The 22,684-nt window shown below is 53.6% G+C and overlaps 3 protein-coding genes across 3 annotated transcripts; 1 reads left to right on the top strand and 2 right to left on the bottom strand.

Annotated features, from left to right (window-relative positions):
- The first annotated feature begins 4,218 nt into the window (after positions 1-4,218).
- Positions 4,219-5,050, top strand: LOC129130335 (NAD(P)(+)--arginine ADP-ribosyltransferase 2-like). The gene has a single exon (XM_054648732.2). The coding sequence runs from the start codon at positions 4,219-4,221 to the stop codon at positions 4,969-4,971; it is 753 nt and encodes a 250-aa protein (XP_054504707.2). The 3' UTR covers positions 4,972-5,050.
- Positions 5,051-10,296: 5,246 nt separating this feature from the next.
- Positions 10,297-11,745, bottom strand: LOC129124794 (erythroblast NAD(P)(+)--arginine ADP-ribosyltransferase-like). The gene is made up of 2 exons (XM_054639950.2): positions 10,998-11,745; positions 10,297-10,382 (listed from the first exon to the last, which is right to left on the bottom strand). Exons 1-2 carry the CDS (start codon positions 11,743-11,745, stop codon positions 10,297-10,299), a joined length of 834 nt encoding a protein of 277 aa, XP_054495925.2.
- Positions 11,746-20,277: 8,532 nt separating this feature from the next.
- On the bottom strand, positions 20,278-21,796 carry LOC129124875 (NAD(P)(+)--arginine ADP-ribosyltransferase 2-like). The gene is made up of 2 exons (XM_054640074.2): positions 21,046-21,796; positions 20,278-20,413 (listed from the first exon to the last, which is right to left on the bottom strand). The coding sequence occupies exon 1, from the start codon at positions 21,794-21,796 to the stop codon at positions 21,047-21,049; it is 750 nt and encodes a 249-aa protein (XP_054496049.2). The 3' UTR covers positions 20,278-20,413; position 21,046.
- Positions 21,797-22,684: the final 888 nt, after the last annotated feature.

Genomic DNA, 22,684 nt, shown 5'->3' with positions numbered 1-22,684 from the left:
CCGGTGCCGGTGCCCACGGGGTGCCCACCCAGGGACGCCAAATGTCGGGTCCGGCTGTCTGTCTCTGCCCCGACACGGGTAGAGTGGTTCTTTGGTGGGCGCGATGCAAAGGACGAGTCTGGACTCTTCCGCTTTCGGTCTTCAGGTTGTTTATTATTTCTTATCTACAAAATTTTTCTGTCTGCCCAACAGAGGTCTGATCTGCAGGCAGTCACAGGCACTCTCTGACCACCCACGGGGCGGTCATGTCTTTTTATACTAAAACCTACGTATACAATATTTACCTTTATTTCCCAATGCTTTTCGCCCATGTTGGCAAGTGCACCTTCACTAGAAACCAATCCCCAAGTGCCAACATCATCACAGGAGATGGAGGACAAGAAGAAGAAAGAAGAAGGACAAGACACGCCCCGATCTCTCCATCTTGTCTCCATAACCCCCCTGTACCAAAAACCTTAAAGTCTATATCTCACCCTCTAAATGTGTCTCTTTTACACCTTTTACTCTAAAGTGATTCTCTTGTCCTCAGACTCTTGTTACTTCTGTGGATGGATCAAAATCAAGCCACCAAGCACTCTTGGCAACATTCCAGGGTTTTCGAGACCCCCCCAAGGGTTCTCCTGGCATCTCTGGACATCGGGAACGATGTGCTGAGATCCCACATGGAGGGGCCAGGGATCTAGAAGGAAAATTTTTGTATATGTATGACTACTTCTGGATATGTATTTGCTGATGCAACACTAGGGGTATAAAAGGCACTGTGTTCCCCCCAGTGCTGTCCCTGTGCCCAACAGCCCCACAACCCCACTCCCAGTCCTTTGTCCCTTCCCCCCCTAGTGCCCCCCAGCCCAAACCCTGGGAACAATCCCTGACCTCCCCAGTGTCCCCTCAGTGCCCCACCAGCCGCCCTCCCCATGCCAGTCCTGTTTTTACCATTCCATTGTCCCCCCCATGCTCCCCATAAACTCAAACCTGCTCCCAGTCCTCTGCACCCTTCTCATAACACCAGGTCTCTCTGGGATTTCATCCAAATGCCTGAAGCTGCTCCCTCACCAGCCTCAGTGTCCCCCAGCTCCCTCTCCCTGACCCAAGTCCCAAACCGAGTCCCATTTCCCATGTCATGTCGCTCCAGGACCCCAACCCAAATCTAGAGGTCACCCCCTGCCCCTGCAATGTCCCCCTGGAGCCCCCATGGTACCACCCCACAATCCCAGTCCCATGTCCTCCCACAAGTGTCCCCAGTGTCCCCCAGCCCCTGGTAGCGAAATTGGCCAGAGTGAACTCCCTGATGGAAATGGAGGTAGCAGAAAGCCAGAATTCTTTCTCAGCTCGGAATCACAGCAGATCTCTCCTGGTCCTGCACATCAGGGGGGACTTTGCCATGGGGTATTTATCCACCACAATTATAAATATTCATTAGAAGGGGCTTCTTAGCTAATGCAGATTCATCAGTTTCTCTGGAAATAATTTGCATGGTTCTGCCTCTTTCTGGAAGTCCTTTTATGGTACTGGAGGGTCATCCAAAGGGGTGTCTGGGTGTGGTTCCTACTGAGTGTCCCAATATGCCAGATGACCTTTCCTGCAACTTCTGCTTTTTCCAGTCACTGCTCCTTCTTTGGTCCAGAACTTGCAAAAGAGCCTCACTGGAGTCCCCTTTATCTGTATCTCCATGGATTCCATCTATGTTCATCCTGACTATTCACACTTCTACCACCTTTCCTTGGTTTGGCCCATTTATCTATAAGCTCTGTCCAGCACTATTGAGGGATCTGAAATTTTCTTTCTCTCTCTTATTGCTCACAGCCCAGTCCCCAGTCCCACTCCCACAGTTCCATGCAAACGTAGGAACTCACTTGCCATCTGCTTTGAGCATTGCTCATGCCAACGGAGCCATTTGGAAAGAAAAAAGTCAAATACCAGCACAGGGATCTCTGATTAAATATGAACAAGAATTATTGTCCCTCCTTGATAACACCCAGCTGCCCAAAGAAGTGGCCGTACTACAAACCAGGGCACACCAGCTTGCGGATTGAAAAATCATTGTGGGTTAATGCACTTGCAATAAAGCTGCACGAGAGGTTCCACAAAAAAGCATCCTGGTGTTAATTCCTGAGAAAGGAATTTCAGCCCCAGAGGTGAGGCCTGGAGAGAGTTGGGCAGATTGAAAATTGGCTGCTTATCTTAAAGCCCACAATAAAGAGGGTGGCTGGGTGGGTGGGTGAGAGGTTATTCCCAATAACCAGGTCAGGCCCTCCCCAACTGATGCTGCAATTTGTAAAGGAGAAAAGCACCAGCAAAGCTCTGGGGAATTGATGAGATGGGGTCCCGTTTGTGGCCTCAGATCTTCAGTGTCCTTAGGACAAAACTGTCAGGTCTGTTACAGAGCAATGCCTGATATGTTTTCAAAAGAACCCTTTGAATTCAAAATCATCACCTCCAGGCTTCACTGGAAGAGGAAACACTCCCAATGATAAATGGCAAATGGATTTTCTGAGCCACCATGCCAGCCTGGGCTCAGGTATCTCCTGGTGTTGGTGGATCCCTTCTTGGGGGGTCCAAGACTTCTCCTGTCACACCATCAAGGCCAGGGAAGTCACACAGGCACTCCCCCAAGAGATCATCCCCAGGCTCAAGGTGCCTAGAGGGATGGCATCTGATAGGGGACCCCATTTGGTATCTGAGGGGTGACAGAAACTCAGTGAGCCGTGGGGACTGGGGAGAACTGGGGGAACAAGGGACTGTGGGATTGGGGTCATGGGGGCTGAGCAATAAGCAAGAGAATAGAAAGTTTCAGATCCCTTAAAGATGTAGGATTGAGCTTAAAATGAATGGGTAAAAGCAAGAAAAGGAGGTAGAAGTGTGGATACCGGGATGAATGTGGATAGAATCCATGAAGAAACAGATAAAGAAACTCTAGTGAGGCTCTTTTGCGAGTTCTGGATCACAGATGGAGCAGTGCCAGCAAAAAGCAGAAGTTGCAGGAAAGGTGATCTGGCATATTGGGACACTCAGTAGGAACCACACCCAGACACCCCTTTGGATGACCCTCCAGTACCATAAAAGGACATCCAGAAAGAGGCAGAACCATGCAAATTATTTCCAGAGAAAGTGATGTATCTGCATTAGCTAAGAAGCCCCTTCTAATGAATATTTATGATTATGATGGATAAATACCCCATGGCAAAATCCCCGTGATGTGCAGGACCAGGAGAGATCTGCTGCGATTCCGAGCTGAGAAAGAATTCCGGCTTTCTGCTACCTCCATTTCCATCAGGGAGTTCACTCCAGGCAATTTCGGTATCAGAGACTGGGGGACAATGGGGTCATTTTAGAGGGGGTCACGGGACTGAGTGGCAGAGTGGGGCCATGGAGGGGTCCAGCAGGACATTGCAGGGGCAGGGGATGACCCCCAGATTTGGGTTGGAGATCTGGGGTTACTCTGAAAGGGTCATGGGACTGGGAGTAGAACTGGGGTTTGGGAGTGGGCCGAGGACAACAGTGGGGGTCAGAGACTGTCTTTAGGGATTTATTTGAGGTTTGTAATCAGTCCAGAGTCACAAGAAGGTTGCTGAGGATTGTGAGCAGGCTTGAGTTTTTGGTGAGCACTGGGGGGACAATGGAAGAGAAACACTAGACTGGCATTGGGAGGGGGGCTGGTGGGGCACTGAGGGGACACTGGGGGGGTCCGGGATTGTTCCCAGGGCTTGGGCTGGGGAACTGCAGAGGGGCTGGGGTGGCACTAGGGGGGAAGGGACACAGGGCTGGGAGCGGGGTTGTGGGGCTTGTGGGCACGGGAATGACACGGGAGGGGACACAGCAGTGGGATCCAGGGTGGGCATTGTGGGATTATGATCCTGGAGGGCACAGCTGGGAGGAGAGGTAGTGACCCCAGAATTTGAATGATGGTCCTGGGGGACTGGGAGGCTGCTAATTGTTGTTGATATGAGACCATGGGTGTGAGATTGTTGTTCTGGGGGTCTGAGGGACACTGCAGAGTCCTGGAATGACCCCAGGTTTTCAGATCAACATTCCAGGCTGTTTCCAAGGGTCTTCCAACCAGAGCTACTCCCCATCCCCACGGCTGACACCCCCCTTCCCCATCTCAGCGCCTCACAGAGGGACCCTTCCTGTGTACCCTTGTGTGCCCTCATTGTCCCCTCAGTGTGTCCCTCTTTGTCCCCCAGTGTCCCACACCGGTCCCGGTGACTTCTGCCCGCCATGGCTCTCCTGGCTCACACCCTGGCACTGCTGACAATGACCATGGCAACTGCCATTGCCATCAAGGTGGTGCCCCTGGACATGGCCCGGGACTCCTTCGATGACCAGTACCGGGGCTGCAGCCCTGCCATGATCACGGCTCTGCCGTCCCTCTACGGCTTCGAGTACCAGAGGAATCCTCACTTTGCCAGGGGCTGGTATCATGCGGATGCTGAATGGCGCAAGCGGGGCTCCCATGTGTCCCCTCTGGCGTCCCCAGGGCAGGCCGTGGCTGTCATGGCCTACACAATGAAGTACCTATACAAGGAGTTCAACGCGGCCGTGCGCACAGCCGGGCACTCCAGCCAGGAATACCGGAACAACTTCCACTTCAAAGCGCTGCATTTCCTGCTGACCGATGCCCTGGGGACGCTGAGGCACGCTCAGAAGGGGAAGTGTCACCATGTGTTCCGGGGCGTGCGGGGCGTTCATTTCAAGACACGGCATGGCCAGAGGGTCCGGTTTGGTCAATTCACATCGACGTCGCTGAGCAAAGAGGTCGCCCAGAAATATGGAACAGACACCATATTTGAGGTTCACACGTGCCACGGTGTGGACATCCAGGCTTTTTCCTATGATCCTGGCAACCGTGAGGTGCTGATCCCACCCTTTGAGACCTTCAAGGTCACCAAAGTCACCCAGAATGGGCAGAAGACAAAGATCAGTCTCCGCTCCACTGGGACCTTCAGCAAACACAACTGCGCGTGGCTGTGAGGTGACAACAGAGAGGAATGCCTGGGGTGATGGGGACACCCACTGTGGACCTGGGGACACCAAAGCTATGGCTCAGGGGGCAATGATACTCACTGGGCATGGGGGACAAGGACACCAACTCTGTGTGTGGGGAGAAGGACAACCAGTGCTGGTGATACCAAATTTGGGGGCACCCATTGTGGGCAAGAGGGAAAGAACATCCATGTCAGGGCACAGGATGGGGATTCCCACTTCTGGGAGGGGACAGGGACAGGAATGCCCCTGCCAGGGGAGGGCAGAGACTGACCCTGTCCCTCCCCACCAAAAGGATTTTGTTGGGATGGGCCCCATGTGTTGGGACGGGCCCCATGGGTGGGCAATGACCCACCACGGCACTCCCTGAGGCCCTGTCACCCCCTGTCACCCTCCATGGCACCCCTGACTCCCTCTGACCCCTGTCATCCCTAAGCCCACCATGACCTCATTGACCTACCTAGCCCCTCTACCCCCTGTGCCCCCCACCCACGACATCCTGTCACCCTTCACCTTATGGCCTCCATCACTCCTGCCACCCCTAACCATCCATTAAGGTCGTTCCCAATCCCCGCACTCCTATCTAGTCTCCCATTATGTCCCTTTTTGTCCCCCAGGTGGGACAATCCCCAGGGCCCCCTTCTGCTGCAGAGGACTCCTCTTGGCCACCACAGCCCTCGCAGTGGCCACCGGAATTCTCTGGACCGTGAGGTCACCAAGGACACCATGGTCATTGTGGTCACTGTGGCATCCGTGGCCACCATGATCATCAAGACTCCCTGAGCCACAAGACTACCACAGCCACTGTGACCACTGTGCCCACCAAGGTCATTGAGAAAAGCATTCCTATCAAAAAATTCTATCAAAACAATTCCATGAAACAATTTCTTTAAACAATTCCATTAAATAATTCTGACACAGCCAGCCAAAAGTGACAATTTCTTAAGCAAGGCTCAATGTCACTCCCACGAACAACACCCCTGGGAACGTCTCTTTCTTGAGGAGGATCCTTGAGGAGCATCCCCTTCCCGAGGGAGGAACCTCACACACATTTCATTTTAAGCAGGAATAGAGGAGAGGAATCTCTGTCTCAGAGGGGACTCGACGTTCCCAGTGTCAGCTGATGGATGGCCAGGCCCAGCTCTGGTGCTTCATTCTCAGTTCTCCATTCGGGGTTGGTGATTTGGGCTGGTTTTAGCCCAATTCAGCACCAAAATCAGCACAAGATCCCTCTCCATGCAGCCCCAATGGCCACAAATGGGGCATTGTCCCTCGGGCACATTCCAGGCAAAGCATCCTGCCACATCCTGCACTTCAGGGGACCTTAAAGGCTGGAAACTGGGAGGTTCAAGAGGGCAAGGGCAGGTCCTGCCCCTGGGGAGCAACAGTTCCCAGTGTCGGTCCCAGATGGTGGCAACCTGCTAGAGAAGTACCAGAGAAGGACGAGGGGGTGTTGGTAGGTGACCAGTGGAGCTGGCCATGTGGCCTGGGGCCAGGAGGGATCTAGGGGGCATCAAGAGGTGAGGGACAAGGAGGTCAGGAAGTGATCATGCCCCTCTGCCCTGCCCAGGGAGGCACATCAGGACTGCTGGGTCCAGCTATGTCTAGTGCTATGTCCAGTTCTGCCCAGTGCCATATCCATTTATGGGCTGTTCTGGACCCAATCCTGTGCTCAGGGATGACGCTGTCTGAGCCGGGAGGTTGGGCCAGGTGCCCACTCTGGGTCCTTCCAGCCTGACCCATGCTGGGATTTGGGCATTCTGGCAGTTGCAGTTTGGGAATTGTCCACCGGAGGGCAGCAGTGAGTTCAGGGGAAATCAGCAGCACTGTGCATGCACTGCCCCCAGCTGCAGTTCCGGGTGCCAACAGCAGGCGGCAGCACGAGCTGCTGGCGCTGCCGAGCGCCCGCCCCGCCCCATCCCGGCCCCGGGGGCTCTGCAATGGTTTGGGATGAAGCGACCTTAAAGCCCGTCCGGTGCCAGCCCTGCCATGGGCAGGGACATCTTCCCCTGGGCCAGGCTGCTCCAGGCCTGGCCCAGTCTGGCCTTGAACCGTTCCAGGTGTGTGGCAGCCACAGCTTTGGTATAGATGGGTAACATTATGATTGGCTCTCACAAATCAGAGATGAATATTGGTTGCATGTAAAGAGAAGTTTTGTTGATGCATGATTATGTTTTTGTGGTTTGGTTTTTAGACACTCTCTGTTTTCCCATTGTCCTAGGGTGAGGTTATGATGCTTGTAACCCCATTCATGTGTTCTGTTTATGCTCGATATTATATTCTGTGCTCTCAAGACTGGCTTAGAGTGAAGGCGGGGAGAAGAAGAAGCACAGAGTTTTGTTATCAGGAACTGGACTCCTCCTCCACATTCTGCTGGCTCACTGTTGATGTCTATGCATGGACAGGGCAGAATACCATGCTCCTTTTGCTTTTTTGGTTGGTTATTTAGTTAGTTTAGCTAGCTGAGGCAGTCTGAGTTTTCCCTGGACTTTTTTTCTTTCCCTTTTCTTGGAACTGTTCAAACCTGCTCCAGACGGGGACCTAGGGAATCACTGAGAACTCGCACTTTGTAGCCTGACGGGGCCTATTCCGCAACTTTTCCCAGTGCCGGAGGGACTGATAACAGAGTGACCACCCACAGGAGAGACTTTCTGAATTTGTCATCTCTTCAGAGCAGTGAATGAGTGTTGTCATCTGGTACTCTTCATTTTGTGCGCTGGGGAGTGCTTGCTCTGTTAAATAAACAGGTTCTTTCCACTTCTCTCCAAGGAAGTTCTTTCCTGAACCAGCTGGGGGGAGGAGTCATGTAGGTTTAATTTCTGAAGGGACCCATTTTGGAGGTTTTCTCCCAAATTTGCCCTAAACCAGGACACTCATAGTCTCCTTTCCCCCCCTCTGTATCCTTGCCACCAGATGCCCCTGGTTGTCAGGGCTGTCAGGGACATGGGCTTGTATTTGTGCCCTTTGCATGGGGCAGCTGGGAATGGGAGAAACTGTGCTGGGGAGGCGTGGCATGACAATGCCTCACCCCCAGTCAGACTGCAGGAAAGTCTCCACCAATGGACAGCAAGGAAGAGTCTGCTGGAAGACTTTGGGAGGGGCCTGGGATATAGAAGGAAAATTTTTGTATATGTATGACTGCTTATGGATATGTATTTGGCTGGTGCAACACGAGGGGTATAAATGGCAGAGCCGCCATTTTGTGGATGAGACTCTGGCTGCAGCTAATCACACCCCTTAGGATTCAGGTGGAACAACATTTTGGTATTGGCCATTTGATCAGAAAAATTCACCTTGCCAGAGGTTTCCTTGCAGAAAGGAGAAAGAAGAGCCCTGTAATTTTATTCATGAAAACAGGGATAAGAGGCCATGGGGAATTTCCTCATGAGGTCTCTCAAATTTCTGGATGATGCAGCCTCCTTTTTACCCCAATTTCCCAGCCATATCTCCTACTCCCTTTCCCCATTGGCTGAGGTACTTGGAAAAAGTGCAGACTTCCCAATCCAGCCACTGCACATCCCTCTTGCTACACACCCTGCCCTTCTATAAGTCAGACACATGACCATTAAAATGAGCTTTAACTCCACCCTGGTTAGGGAAATTAATATTCATACACCTGTTAAGTCTTTATTCTTCTTCTTGAAGTTTAGGAATTTCACAGGATCTTGGCTGAACAGAAGTCTGTCTCAAAGGAAAGCATTTTCTGAAATGGACAATTTTTCTGGTGACTTCCTTATCTACAAGTCCCTGACCCTACTGACCACCAGATACACACAAACTGTTTGTAAAGACACTTTTCCTTTCAGAGTTGAATTAATTGTGGTGTGGAAATAGAGTTTGGTTGGTCTTAAGTCCTGAATATGTGGGAATTTACAGGATTTGGGCAAAAATGCTAAAAACCTGAATTTCCAAAGAATTAAAGGGCAATCAAGGGGACATTGGGGGAAAGGGAGGGTAAGTTTGGTGGGTTTTTTTCTCTCTTCTCTTCCTCTTCTCTTTTCCCTTTTTTGCCTTTCCCTCCAGAGAAAATGGCAGTGGTGTCCTTGGTGGGCTTGGTAACCAAATTTTTCTGGGGGTCATGGTGGCCTTGGTTATAACGGAGACCATGGTGACTATGAGAAACATCTGCTCATGTTAAATTTTTAAAGGTTTATTAAACCATAACACAATAAAGGGACTGAATAAGGAAAAAGGGACAGAGCTGGGACTGTGGCCAACTGACACAAAATGGTGGCTCTGTCTTTTATACCCCTGCTGTTGCATCAACCAAATATATATTCATAAGCAGTCATACATATTCAAACACTTTCCTTATATATCCCTGGCCCCACCCAAAGCCTGCCAGTTGACTCTTCCTTGCGGCCCATTGGTGGAGACCTTCCTGCAGTCTGATTGGAGGTGAGGTGTTGTCATGCCACGCTACCCCAGCTTCTCCCATTCCCAGCTGCCCCATGCAAAGGGCACAGGTACACGCCCTCCCTCCACATGTCCCTGACAGCCCTGACAACCAGGGCCATCTGGTGGCAGCAATACAGAGGGGGGCAAATGAGACTATGTATGTCCTGGTTTAGGGCAAAATTTGGAGAAAAGCTCCAAAAGGGGCCCCTCCAGAAATTAAACATCAGGCTAAATCCCAAACGCCAAATTGACAACTGAGGCTGAAGCACCAGAACTGGGCCTGGCCATCCATCATCTGACCCTGGGAACGTCCAGTCCCCTCTCACATAGAGATTCCTCTCCCCTGTTCCTGATTAAAATGATTTGTGAATGAGGTTCCTCCTTCAGGAAGGGGATGCTTTCCAAGGGTCCTCCTCGAGGCAGAGAGAAAGAGACGTTCCCACGAGTGTTGGTGTGGAGATTGACATTGAGACATGCTTAAGAAATTGTCACTTTTGGCTGGCTGTGACAGATTTATTTAATGGCATTGTTTTGACTGAATCATTTAATAGAATTGTTTGCACAATGGCCTTGGTGGCCACAATAGCCACAGTGTGGTATCCTCATGGCTCAAGGAGTCTTGGTGATCAAGGTGGCCACAGTGGCCTTAGTGGTGATTGTGACCATGGTGGCCAGAGTGGCTGTGGTGGCTGCAGTGGCAACAGTGACAGCGGCGGCCCCAGTGACCTCATGGTGGCAATAGCTGCCAAGGTATCCCTAGTGGCACTGGTAGCCTTGGTAGCCCTGGTGGTCTTGTTTCTCTGGGGGTCCTGATGGTCTTGGTGATCGTGGTGGCCACATTGACAACAGTGACCTTGGTTGCCATGGTGGCCATGGTTGCCACAGTGACCACAGTGACCTCGGTGGCCTCATGGCTCAGAGGATTCCAGTGGCCACTGCCAGGGCTGTGGTGGCCAGGAGGAGTCCTCCAACGTGGAAGGGGACACTGGGGACACTCCCACCTGAGGGACAAAGATGAGCATCAGGGGGATCATGAGGGGAGTGAAGGGGTCAGGGATGGCAATAAGCAAGGCTTTGGGGATCCAGGAGAGATGGGGGCCATGAGGTGACAGATGACAGGGTGTCAGGGGGGGCATGGGGGGGAACAGAGGCCAGGGAGGTCAGGGGGGTCTTGGTGGGCTTAGGCGTGACAGGGGTCAGGAGGAGTCAGGGGGCGGGGGTTCAGGGAGGGCCAGGGAGTGTCCGTGACCCACCCACATCCAGCACACAGGGCCCATCCCCACAGCACGGCCTTTGGAGGAGCGGGACAGGGTAGGCACAGAGGGTCCCCATCTCTTTCCCTGCCCCTGTTGTCCCATGGCAGGGGTGTCCCTGTCCATGTTCCCTCCCAGAAGTGGGGGTCCCCATCCCTGTGCCCTGTCATGGGAATTCGTGTCCCCACAATGGGTGTCCCCAGATTTGGGGTCCCCAGCATGGGCTGTCCTTGTCTTCCCCCACACAGTGGGAGTCCCTGCACCATCCCCAGTGAGTGTCATGGTGCCCTGTGCCTTATCACGGGTGTCCCAATGGCCACAGTGAGTGTCCCCATCACCCCAGGCTGCCCCCTGTGCCGTCACCTTGCAGCCACTCGCAGTTGTATTTGCTGGAGGTCCCGGTGGAACGGAGCTGGATTTTTGCCTTGTCCCCTATTTGGGTGACTTTGATGACCTCGAAGGTCTCAAAGGGTGGGATCAGAATGAACTGAACTGGAGAATCTTCAATTTTCACGCCGACACTCGCGCCCTTGCACGTGTGCACCTGGAACTCTGTCTCCTGCCCAGAGCACTGTGTAGTCTCATCGTTCATCCATATTGGCATGAAGTGACCAAACCGGACTTCATCACCATGCTGTGCCTCAAATCTGATCCCACACACTTTCTGTGACACATCATAACACTGCCCTTGCAGACTGTCCCTTGTTCTTGCCAGGGCCTGGGTCAGCAGGAAATGCAGTGTTTTGAAGTGGAAGTTGTCCCGGTATTCCTGGTGGGAGCGCCCGGCCACGCGCACGGCATCATTGAACACGCTGTGGAGGCCATCCATTGCAAAGGCCATGGTTGCGATGTTATGGTCTGGGGACAGAGGGGACTCAGGGGGTCCCTGCCTCTGCCACTCGGCTGCAGCCTTTACCCAGACCTCGGCAAATTTCTTGTTCTGCTCAAACTCAGAGTGGTTGAGGGCTGGCAATGCCGCGGTCATGGCAGGGCCACAGCCCCGGTACTGGTCATCAAAGGAGTCTGGGGCCATGTCCAGGGGGATCACATTGACAGCCGTGGTGGCCATGGCCATTGCCAGCAGTGCCAGGGTCTGAGCCAGGAGGGCCATGGAGGGGAGAGGCCACAGGGACCGGTGTGGACACTGGAGGACACAAAGGGGACACAGGGGAGACACAGGGAGGGTTCATCAGTGAGGGACTGGGCAGGGGAGTGGGGTCAGCCCAGGGGGAAGGGAGGCACTCCTGGCCAGCAGAGCCCTGGGCATGTCTGGGCTCCCTGATCCCAAATCCTGGGCTTACTTATCCCTCCCCAATGTCCCCCAGCCCCAGGAACCCCAATCCCACAGTACTGTGTCTTCCTGGCCCCCCAGAAGCCCAATCCTACTCCCATGAATACACGTCCCCTCAGCCCCAGCAGGATCCCGACCCAAATCCTGGGGTCACTCTCTGAGCCCCTCAGTGTCCCTCTCAGTTGGTCCCCAGACCCCACTCCTACTCCCATTCCCCAGTTCCATTGGTGTCATCCCAGGACCTCAACCCAAATCCAGGCATCACCCTCTGCCCCCAGTGTCTCCCAGCCCCCCCATCACCCCAATCCACTCTCACCATCCCGTGTCCCCCCTCATTTTCCCCCAGAGCCCCTCATGACCCCAATCTCAGACCTGTGACTCCCCCAGGGTCCGCCCAGCACCGCAATCCCAATCCCTCAGTCCCGTGTCCCCCCAAGAGTCCCCCTGGAGTCCCCCCAGTCCCGATACCAAAATCAGCCGGAGTGAACTCCCTGATGGAACTGGAGGTATCAGAAAGCCGGAATTCTTTATCAGCTCAGGCTCACAGTGGATCTCTCCTGGTCCTGCAGATCACGGGGGACTTTGCCACAGGGTCTTTATCCACCACACTTATAAATATTCATTAAAATGTGTCCCTCACCTCGTACAGAAACTTCCCTTTTCCGAGAAATAATTTGCATGGCTCTACCTCTGTCTGAAAATCCTTTTATGGTACTGGGGACTCCTAATGAGTTTTCTCAGTGTGGTTTTCAGTGAGTGCCCCAGTGTGCCAGATGACCTCAGCTTGAACTTTCCCTTTAGGCAGGCACTGCTTGGTGTGTGTTACAGAATTTGCCAAACAACCCTCACTTGAGTTCCCTTTATCTCTTTCTCCACAGCTTCCAGCAACATTTGCCCTGCTGTGTCCACACTTTTACATCCTTTTATTGTTTTTTGCTGTTTCTTCTTTAAGCCCTATCCAGCACCATTAAGGGATCTGAAACTTTCTATTCTCTCTCTTATTGCTCACCCTCCAGGACTCAAATCCCACAGTCCCATGTCCCCCAGTCTCCCCCAGTCCCACTCCCCACTGCTCACTGAGTTGCTGCCACACCTCAGATACCAGTTGGGGTCCCCTATCAGATGCCATCCCTGCAGGCACCTTGAGCCTGGGGATGATCTCTTGGGGGAGTGCCTGGGTGACTCTTTTGGCCTTGTTGGTATGGCAGGAGAAGTTCTGGACCCACAAAAAAGGGATCCACCAACACCAGGAGATACCTGAGCCCATGTTGCCATGCTAGCACAGAAAATCCATTTGCCAGTTATCATTGGGAGTGTTTCCTCTTCCAGTGATGCCTGGAGGTGATGGTTTTGAATTCAAAGGCTTCTTTTGAAAGCACATTGAGCATTACTCTGTAACAGATCTAACAATTTTGTCCTACGGACACTGAGGATCTGAGGCCACAGACCAGTGCCCATCTCATGAATTCCCCAGGGCTTTGCTGGTGCTTTTCTCCTTTACAAATTGCAGCATCCGCTGGGGTGGGCCTGACCTGGTTATTGGGAGTTACCTCTCACCCACCCACCCACTCACCCTCTTTATTGTGGGCTTTTAGATAAGCAGCCAATTTTCAATCTGCCCAACTCTATCCAGGCCTCACCTCTGGCAGTGAAATTCCTTTCTCACCAATTAACACCAGCATGCTTTGTTGTGGAACCTCTCGTGCAGCTTTAATGCAAGTCTGTTTCTGACACAGATTTGTCAATCCCCAAATTTCTGTCATCCAGAAATTCTTCTTCAGGCACCGTGAGAAGGAGGTGCTGATACCATCCTTCAAGACCTTTGAGGTCACTGATGTCAACAGAGAGGGAAGCACGTTGAACATTGGGCTTCGCTCCACTGGGAACTCCAGCAACTACAACTGCGAGTGGCTGCGAGGTGACATCTTGGGAACAACCGGGAGAGTGCGGACACTCGGTGAGGGCTGGGGACAAGAACACTTGGTGCTGGGGACACCCATGGCCCAGAGGGGACAGGGACACCCACTGTGGGTGGGAGGCAGGACACCCAGAGCTGGGGACAAGGACAGGGACAGCCACTGCTGGGCACAGGGGATGGGGACACCCAGTGCCAGGTGAGGGGGACAGGGACATCCAGTGCTGGGGTTGGGGGGGACAAGGTACATGGTACATGGCTGGGTACAGGGGAAATGGACTTTGTTATGGCCCCCTCTGACACCACACCCTCAGGGCCCCCCACCACCTCTGTCCCTCCCCCCATGGCCCTCCTGATGCCCCCCTGACCCTCTCACCCAGGATCCCCTGACCCTTCTCTTTGTCCCCACAGGTGGGAGCCTCCCCAGGAACTCCCCCCACCTTGGGGTGTTCTCCTGGCTACCGTGGCCATGGCACTGGCCATTGGAACCTTCTAAGCCACGAGGCCACCAAGGTCACAGTGGTCTTGGAGGCCACCATGGAAGGCCACCAGGATGAAGGCCACCAAGACCCCCAGGGAAATGACGCCACCAAGGCTACTGAGGCCATTATGACCACTATGGTCCCTTTGTCCACGGTGACCACTGTGGCTGTTATTTCTACTACAGCCACTGTGGCCACTTTGGCCACCTCTATGACCAGTCTGGCCACTCTGGGCATTGGAACCACCATGGTCAGCATGGCCATTGTGCCCACAGTGACCCATGATGTCACTGTGCCCACTGTGACTACTGTGGTCACCGTAACTACTGAGGCCACCATGGCCACCATGGTTACCAAGGTGACCAAGGTCACTGTGGCCACCACAGCCACTGTGGCCACCACAGTCACTGTAACAAGGCGTCCAACCAGGGGAAGCCACTCCTAGAACTGCCCAGCGAGGGAGCAATGCCAGGGCATCAGGACCAGCACAAAGGGGCTGGAGCAGCCAGAACAGTGCAGGACAGCACGGACAGCAGAGATTGGGCAGCGCCTGGGGCTGCTTGGGCACTTCCCTACAGAGGGGTTTGGGAGTGGCAATGCCACGGCCACCTGCTGATGCTCCTTGGCTGCCTCGCCTGATGTAGCAATAAATTGCTGCTTGCTCACCTGGGGTATAAAACATGTATCAAAAACTTGATCCTTGCTTGCCTGGCATATCAAATGTTTATCTGAAATTTGATCCTTGCTTGCCTGGCGTATCAAAATTTTACCAAAATTTGCTGCTGGCTCACCTGATGTATCTGCTACAGCTCCTTTAACGCCTTTCCTGCAGAGTGCCTCATTTCCTAAAATAAAGCATTGTGAGACTCTGTCCAAAGTTCCTCTCATCTGCCTCACAATCATCATTGGGGACCACTGAAGAAAAGACCCTCGCCTGAAACTTCTGACCCTTTTGGAGAAAGTCCCTTGCCAAGAACTCTGAGACCTGAGCATAAGTTCCTGACTTGCTAAGCTATTGTTCACAGGTGTGTTTGCTGTATGCTACACGGAACCCAATGAAAAGAAGAAGGGGCCACCTTGCCCTTTTTGCAACACTAGCCTTGGAAGTTGTCCCACCTCTCAGCCTGGCTGAACCTTTCCTGAGTCTTGGGTGGTCCCCCACAGAAAACCCCTCTCACCCATTTGCAACCGCCGTGACAGACAGATTGAGATGTAAGAAGCCTCTCCATCAAAAAACCAAGACATGAAATCCCTCTGTGGAAAGGCCCCTCCCTCAACTCTTCCTAAGGACAGGGACTGAAACCCCCAACCCGAGGGAGGTGTGGGGGGAGGCAAGCTGACCAAAGCAAGATGGATGTTGCATGTGGGAGCAGTGGACCAAGAAGCCAATGGCTCTCGCCCACTGCTGAGAACATGGACTATGTGTACCCTTCTCTAAATACCATTCCTTCCCCCGAAAATACAATAGACTACCTTTGGTTCGGTTTCAAGATTCATCCCATTCCCCCATCAAAGTAGAGTATAAGAGTTTGGATGAACTGCAACCTCCGAGATCTCCCTGGACATGACCTGGTGAACTCCAGCGGCTGGACTTCGAAGGATTTCACCATTCTACGTTTGGTAGCTATACACAGTCCTTTTGGTCTTCCTCCCTCTTAATTATTCTCCTTTTTTGTGAATTCCTCCCCTATGCATTTTGCTCTGGTTATTTCAATAAAGGTGTGTTTGTTTTGATTATCACTGAAAACCCCCCTTGTACCTTGTCGGTTTTTTGCACTCTGAGATCACCCCACAAGCCCTAACAAAACCTGTCTGTGAGGACGGCATGTGACAGGCTGGTTTTTGCCCAATTCAGCACCAAAATCTGCACCAGACCCCTCTCAATGTTGCCCTGAAGGCCACAAATGGGGCATTGTCCCTGGGGCACATTCCAGGCAGAGCATCCTGTCATATCCTGCACTTCGAAGAACCTTAAAGGGTGGAAATTGGGAGGTTCAAGAGGGCAAGGGCAGATCCTGTCCCTGGGGAGGGACAGTCCCCAGTGCCATCTATGGCTGGGGGGGACCTGCTGGAGCAGATGTGGAGAAGGACCTGGGGGTGCTGGTGGGTGACCAGTGAAGCTGACTGTGCTGCCTAGGGCCAGAACGGATTCAGGGGGTATCAGGAAGAGCAGGGCCAGGAAGTCAGGGAGTGACCATGCCCCTCTGCCCTGCCCAGGAAGGCACATCGGGGTGCCATGTCCAGTTCTGCCCTGTGCTATCTCCTGTTCTTGGCTGTGCTGGACCCAGTCCTGGTCTCAGGGATGACATTGCCTGAGCTGGGAGGTTGGGCCAGGTGCCCACTCTGGGTCCTTCCAGCCTGACCCATGCTGGGATTTGGGGATTCTGGCAGTTGTGGTTCAGGAATTGTCCACAGGAGGGCAGCAGTGAGCTTGGAAAAATCAGCGTCACTGCGCATGCGCCGCTCCCAGCTGCAGTTCCGGGTGCCAACAGCAGGCGGCAGCACGAGCTGCTGGCGCTGCCGAGCGCCCGCCCCGCCCCATCCCGGCCCCGGGGGCTCTGCAATGGTTTGGGATGGAGCGACCTTAAAGCCCGTCCGGTGCCAGCCCTGCCATGGGCAGGGACATCTTCCCCTGGGCCAGGCTGCTCCAGGGCCCTGCCCAGTCTGGCCTTGAACCCTTCCATGAGTAGGGCAGTCACAGTTTTGGTAAAGATGGGTAACATGGTGACTGGGTCTCAAAATTATGGGATGAATATTGTGTGTATGTTAAGAGAAGTTTTGTTGGTTTATGGTTATATTATTGTGGTTTGTTTTTCACACAACCTCTGTTGTCCCCACGGTCCCCTTTCCCTCCTTTGGATTGCTGCCACCAAATGGCCCAACTAAATGTTTGTCAGGGTTGTCAGGGACATGTGGCAGGAGGGCGTACACCTCTGCCCCTTGCATGGGGCAGTTTGGAATGGGGAAACCTCCTGTTGCTGGGGAGGCGGGGCATGCCTCACCTCACCTCCAATCAGACTCCAGGAACGTGTCCAACAATGGACATCAAGGAAGAGTCATCTGGCAGACTTTGAATGGGGCCATGGATATAGAAGGAAAATGTTTGAACATGTATGACTGCTTATGGTTATGTATTTGGCTGATGCAACACCAGGGGTATAAAGGTCAGAGCCGCCATTTTGTGGATGAGACTCTGGCTGCAGCTAAGCACACCACTTAGGATTCAAGCAGAACATTTTTCCTATCAAACATTTGAGCAGAAAAATTCACCTTGCAGAGGTGTACTTGCGCAAGGGAGACAGAAGAGCCCTGTAACTTTATTCATGATTAAAGGAGGAGGCCATGTGGAATTTCCCCATGGGGTGTCTCAAGTTGCTGGACAATGCAGCCTCCTTTTTATCCCAATTTACTGACCATATCTTCCTCCCCCTTTCCCCATTGGTGAGGTACTTGGAAGGTGCAGACTTCCCAATCCAGCCACTGCACATCCCCCTTGATATGCACCCTGCCATTCTGTAACTCATGACCATTAAAATGAGCTTTAACTTCACCCTGAGTGGGGAAATTAATATTCATAAGCCTGTTAAGTCTTTGTTCCTCCTGAAGTTCAGGACTTCAGCAAGACCTTGGCTGAGCAGCAGTCTGTGCCAATGAGCAACATTTTCTGAAACTGATAGTTTCTCTGGTAACTTCCTTATCTACAAGTCCCTGGCCCTATCAACCACCAGATTTACACAGTCTGTTTCTAAAGACACTTTCCTCTTATTCCTTCCAGAGATGAATTAATTGTGGTGCCAAAATAGAGTTTGCTTGTGATTAAATCCTGAATATGTGGGAAAACTCAGAATTTGGGCAAGAATGCAAATGAATGAATTTCCAGAGAAGTTAAGGACAGTCAGGGAGATGTTGGGGGTGAATGAGGATGGGGAAGAATTCTGGTTTTCCTCTTCTCTTCCTCTACTCTTCTCCCTTTTTTTTCCTTTTTTTCCTCCAGGGAGATTGGCAGTGGTGGCCTTGGTGGCCACATTTTTCTGGGGGTCATGGTGGTCATGGTGATCATGGACACCATGGTGAGTGTGAGAAATAACTGCTCACTTTAAAATTTTAAAGGTTTATTAAACCACAACACAATAAAGGGACAGAATAAGGAAAATAGGCAGCACTGGGAGTGTGGTCGACTGCCATTGGCTCGTCCACAAAATGGTGGCTTCATCTTTTATACCCCCAGGGTTGTCACAGCCAAACGTGGCTCTCCCAAATTCTGCCATTCAAACCTTCTTAGTCGTGTGTTGGTGGAGACCTTCTTGTACCTTACTGGAGGTGATGTGAGGTGAGGTGAGGTGAGGTGAGGTGAGGTGAGGTGAGGTGACGTGACGTGACGTGACGTGAGGCATGCCAGACCTCCCCAGCAACAGATTTTCCCCATTCCCAAATGCCCAATGCCAGGGGCACAGGTTCATGTCCAGCCTCCACATGTCCCTGACAATGCTGACAACCAGGGCCGTCCGGTGGGAACAACATAGAGGGGGGGAAAGGGGACAGTGGAGAGAGCAAAGGGTGTCCGAAAACCAAACTACAGGCACATTACTATAAATCAACAAAACTTCTCTTAACATACACACAATACTCACCCTTTACTTCTCAGAAACAATTATCGTATTACCAATCTATAAATAAACTGTGGCTGCCCCACTCCTGGAAGGGTTCAAGGCCAAGCTGGGCAGGGCCTGGAGCAGCCTGGCCCAGGGGACGATGTCCCTGCCCATGGCAGGGCTGGCACCGGACGGGCTTTAAGGTCGCTCCAGCCCAAACCATTGCAGAGCCCCCGGGGCCGGGATGGGGCGGGGCGGGCTCTCGGCAGCGCCAGCAGCTCGTGCTGCCGCCTGCTGTTGGCACCCGGAACTGCACAGTGCAACTGAATTCCCACACTCGCTGCTGCCCTCCTGTGGACAATTCCTGAACCACAACTGCCAGAATCCCCAAATCCCAGCATGGGTCAGGCTGGAAGAACACAGAGTGGGCACCTGGCCCAACCTCCCAGCTCAGGCAGCGTCATCCCTGAGCACATTATAGGATCCAGAGTAGTGCAGAAAGGGACATGGCACTGGCCAGAACTCAAGACAGCACTGGAGAGAGCTGGACACAGCACTCCTGATATGCCTCACCAGGAAGGGCAGAGGGTCCCAAATACTCCCTGACCTCCTGGCCCCACCCCTCCTGATGCCCCCTGGATCCCTCCTGGCCCCAGGCCACATGGCCAGCTTCACTGGTCACCCACAGGCACCCACCATGTCCTTCCCCAGATCTGCTCCAGCAGGACCTTCTGGGCCTGGACTGACACTGAGGACTGTCCCTCCCCAGGGACACGACCTGCCCTTGCCCCCTCGAACCTCCCAATCTCCAGCCTTTAAGGTCCCCCTGAACTGCCGGATGTGGCAGGATATTCTGCCTGAAATGTGCCCAAGAGACAATGGCCCATTTGTGGCCATTGGACAGCATTGAGAGGGGTCTGGTGCTGCTTTTGGTGCTGAGTTGGGCTAAAACCAGCCTAAATCACCAACCTGGAATTGACAACTGAGGGTAGACCACCAGAGCTGGGCCTGGCCATCCATCAGCTGACTCTGGAAATGTCCAATCCCCTCTCAGACAGAGATTCCTTGCCCATATTCTTGCTTGGAATGAAATGTGAGTGAGATTGCTCTCTCGGGAAGGGGATGATCCCCAAGGATTCTCCTCAAAACTGAGAGAACGAGATGTGACCACCAATGTTGGATTGGGGAGCGTCATGGAGCCCTGCTTAGGAATTGTCACTTTTTGTTGGCCTTGTCTGATTTATTTAATGGAATTGTTATGATTGAATTATTGATTAGAATTGCTTTGCACAATGACCTTGGTGTGTACAGCAGTCGCAGAGGCTGTGGCAGCCTTGTTACAGGGTGTTTTCATGATCATGGTGGCCAGGGTCCCCACAGTGACCTCGGTGACCTCGGTGACCTTGGTGGCCTCATGGCTCAGAGGATCCCATTGGCCCATGCCAAGGTTGTGGTGGCCAAGGGAGTCCTCTGGAAGGGGGCCCTGGGGATGCTCCCACCTGGAGGAAGAAAATGGGCATAATTAGAGGGCATGTGAGGAGGTGAGGGAACAGCCAAAATGGGGCATTAGGGGTGGCAGGAGTGATGGTGGCCATGAGGTGACAGGTGACAGGATGTCATAGGTGGGGGGGCATGGGGGGTAGAGGGGCTAGGTAGGTCAGCGGGGTCATGGTGGGCTTAGGGATGACAGGGGTCAGAGGGAGTCGGGGGTGCCATGGGGGTTGACAGGGTGTGACAGAGGTTCAGGGAGTGCCATGGGGGGTTGTGACCCACCCACATCCAGCACACGGGGCCCATCCCAACAGCACTGTTTTGGCAGGGAGAGACAGGGTCAGTACAGGCAGGGCCCAGTCTCTGCCCTCCCTTGGCAGGGGCGTTCCTGTCCCTGTCCCCTCCCAGAAGTGGGAATCCCCATCCCTGCACCCTGTCATAGATGTTCCTGTCCTCATGCCCACAATGGGTGCCCCTAAATTTGATGTCACCAGCACTGGTTGTCCTTCTCCCCACACACAGAGTGGGTGTGCCCATCCCCCACCCCCAGTGAGTATCATTGTCCCCTGTGCCTCATCATGGGTGACCCCAGGGCCACAGTGTATGTCCCCATCACCCCAGGCTGTCCCTGTGCTCTCACCTCAGTGCCACTCGCAGTTGTATTTGCTGAAGGTCCCAGTGGATCGGAGCCAGATCCATGTCCTCTTCCCATCCCGGGTGACTTTGGTGACCTCGAAGGTCTCGAAGGGCGGGATCAGCACCTCCTCCTCCCCTGGATACATGGAGAACTGACGGATGTCCGCGCCATGGCATGTGTGCACCTCGAAAATTGTGTCTGTCCCAAATCGCAGAGCAATCTCTTTACGTGCTGAGGTCGATGTGAACTGACCAAACCGGACTGTCCAGCCACGCCGTGCCTTGAAACGAACATCATGCACACCCCGGAACACGCGGCGACACTGCCAGTTCTGAGCCTGCCTCAGTGTCACCAGGGCATCAGTCAGCAGGAAATGCAGCGCTTTGAAGTGGAAGTTGTTCCGGTATTCCAGGTGGGAGCGCCCGGCCGTGCGCACGGCTGCGTTGAAGTCCCTGTACACGTGCTGCGAGGTGTAGGCCATGAGAGCGATGGCCTGCCAATGGGACGCCAGGGGGGACACGGGAGAGCCCCGCTTGCGCCACTCAGCATCTGCATGGTACCAGCCCCAGGCAAAGTTAGGATTTTTCTGGTACTCGGAGTTGTAGAGGGACGGCAACTTTGCATTCATGGCAGGGCCGCAGCCCTGGTACTGGTCATCGAAGGAATCCCAGACCATGTCCAGGGGCACCACCTTGATGGCCACGGTGGCCATGGTCATTGCCAGCAGTGCCAGGGTGTGAGCCAGGAGGGCCATGCTGGAGAGAGGCCACCACGAGCAGTGTGGGACACTGGGGGACAAAGAGGGACACACTGAGAGGACAATTGGGGCACACGGGGGTACATGGGATGGGTTCCTCTGTGAGGGGCTGAGGAGGGGAACTGAGGGCAGCCATGGGGCAGGGGGGCAGTTTCAGCTTGAACATGCTGATTCCAAATCCTGGGGTCATTCCTGGACTCCCATCAGACCCCCAGGACAACAATCCCACTCCCCTGGTCTCATGTCTTCCACCCTTAGTGTCCTCCTAGACCCGCAGGAAATTATATCAAATTCTGTGGTCGCTCTCTGTCCCTGCAGTAGTGGCCCATGGACCCCCTTCTGTGTGCCCTCCAGTGTCGTCCTGCGCCCACCAGCCCCACAACCCCTCTCCCAATCCTGCCTCAGTTCCCCCAGTAGTGCCGCTCCTGCCCAAACCCTGGGAACAATCCCTTACATCCCAGTGTCCCCGCGGTGCCCCACCAGCCCCTCATCCCAAACCTGGTCTTGTGTTTAACCTTCCATTGTCCCCCCGACGGCTCCCCAGGACCTGACTCCTGCTCCCACATCTCTTTAGACCACGTGTGGCCCAGAGCCCTTCTGGGACTTCACCCAGATTCCAAAAGCCACGCCCTCACCCCCCCCAGTGTACCCCAAATGCCTCTCCCAGACCCAAAACCTGCTCCCAGTCTCGATACCCATTTCATGTCAATCCACGATTCCAACCCAAGTCCAGGGTTCATCCCCTGCCCCGCACATCATCCCCCTGGAGCCCCCCATGGCCCCACTCCACAATCCCAGTCCCGTGTCCCTCCCTCAAGTGTCCCCAGTGTCCCCCAGCCCCTGATACCGAAATCGGCCGGAGTGAACTCCCTGATGGAATTGCAG

Source organism: Agelaius phoeniceus, chromosome 1, assembly GCF_051311805.1.
Source record: "Agelaius phoeniceus isolate bAgePho1 chromosome 1, bAgePho1.hap1, whole genome shotgun sequence".
Classification (NCBI taxonomy): Eukaryota; Metazoa; Chordata; class Aves; order Passeriformes; family Icteridae; genus Agelaius; species Agelaius phoeniceus.
Note: the sequence above shows the minus strand (reverse complement) of the source record. Positions and strands in the feature narration are given on the sequence as shown.

Bases quoted from the DNA above. Each gene is read 5' to 3' on its own strand.
- LOC129130335 (XM_054648732.2), top strand. From the start codon at position 4,219: ATGGCTCTCCTGGCTCACACCCTGGCACTGCTGACAATGACCATGGCA.
- LOC129124794 (XM_054639950.2), bottom strand. From the start codon at position 11,745: ATGGCCCTCCTGGCTCAGACCCTGGCACTGCTGGCAATGGCCATGGCC. The intron at 10,383-10,997 runs GTGACGGCACAG...TTTGTCCCTCAG, and splicing joins CAACTGCGAGTGGCTGCAAG to GTGGGAGTGTCCCCAGTGTC.
- LOC129124875 (XM_054640074.2), bottom strand. From the start codon at position 21,796: ATGGCCCTCCTGGCTCACACCCTGGCACTGCTGGCAATGACCATGGCC.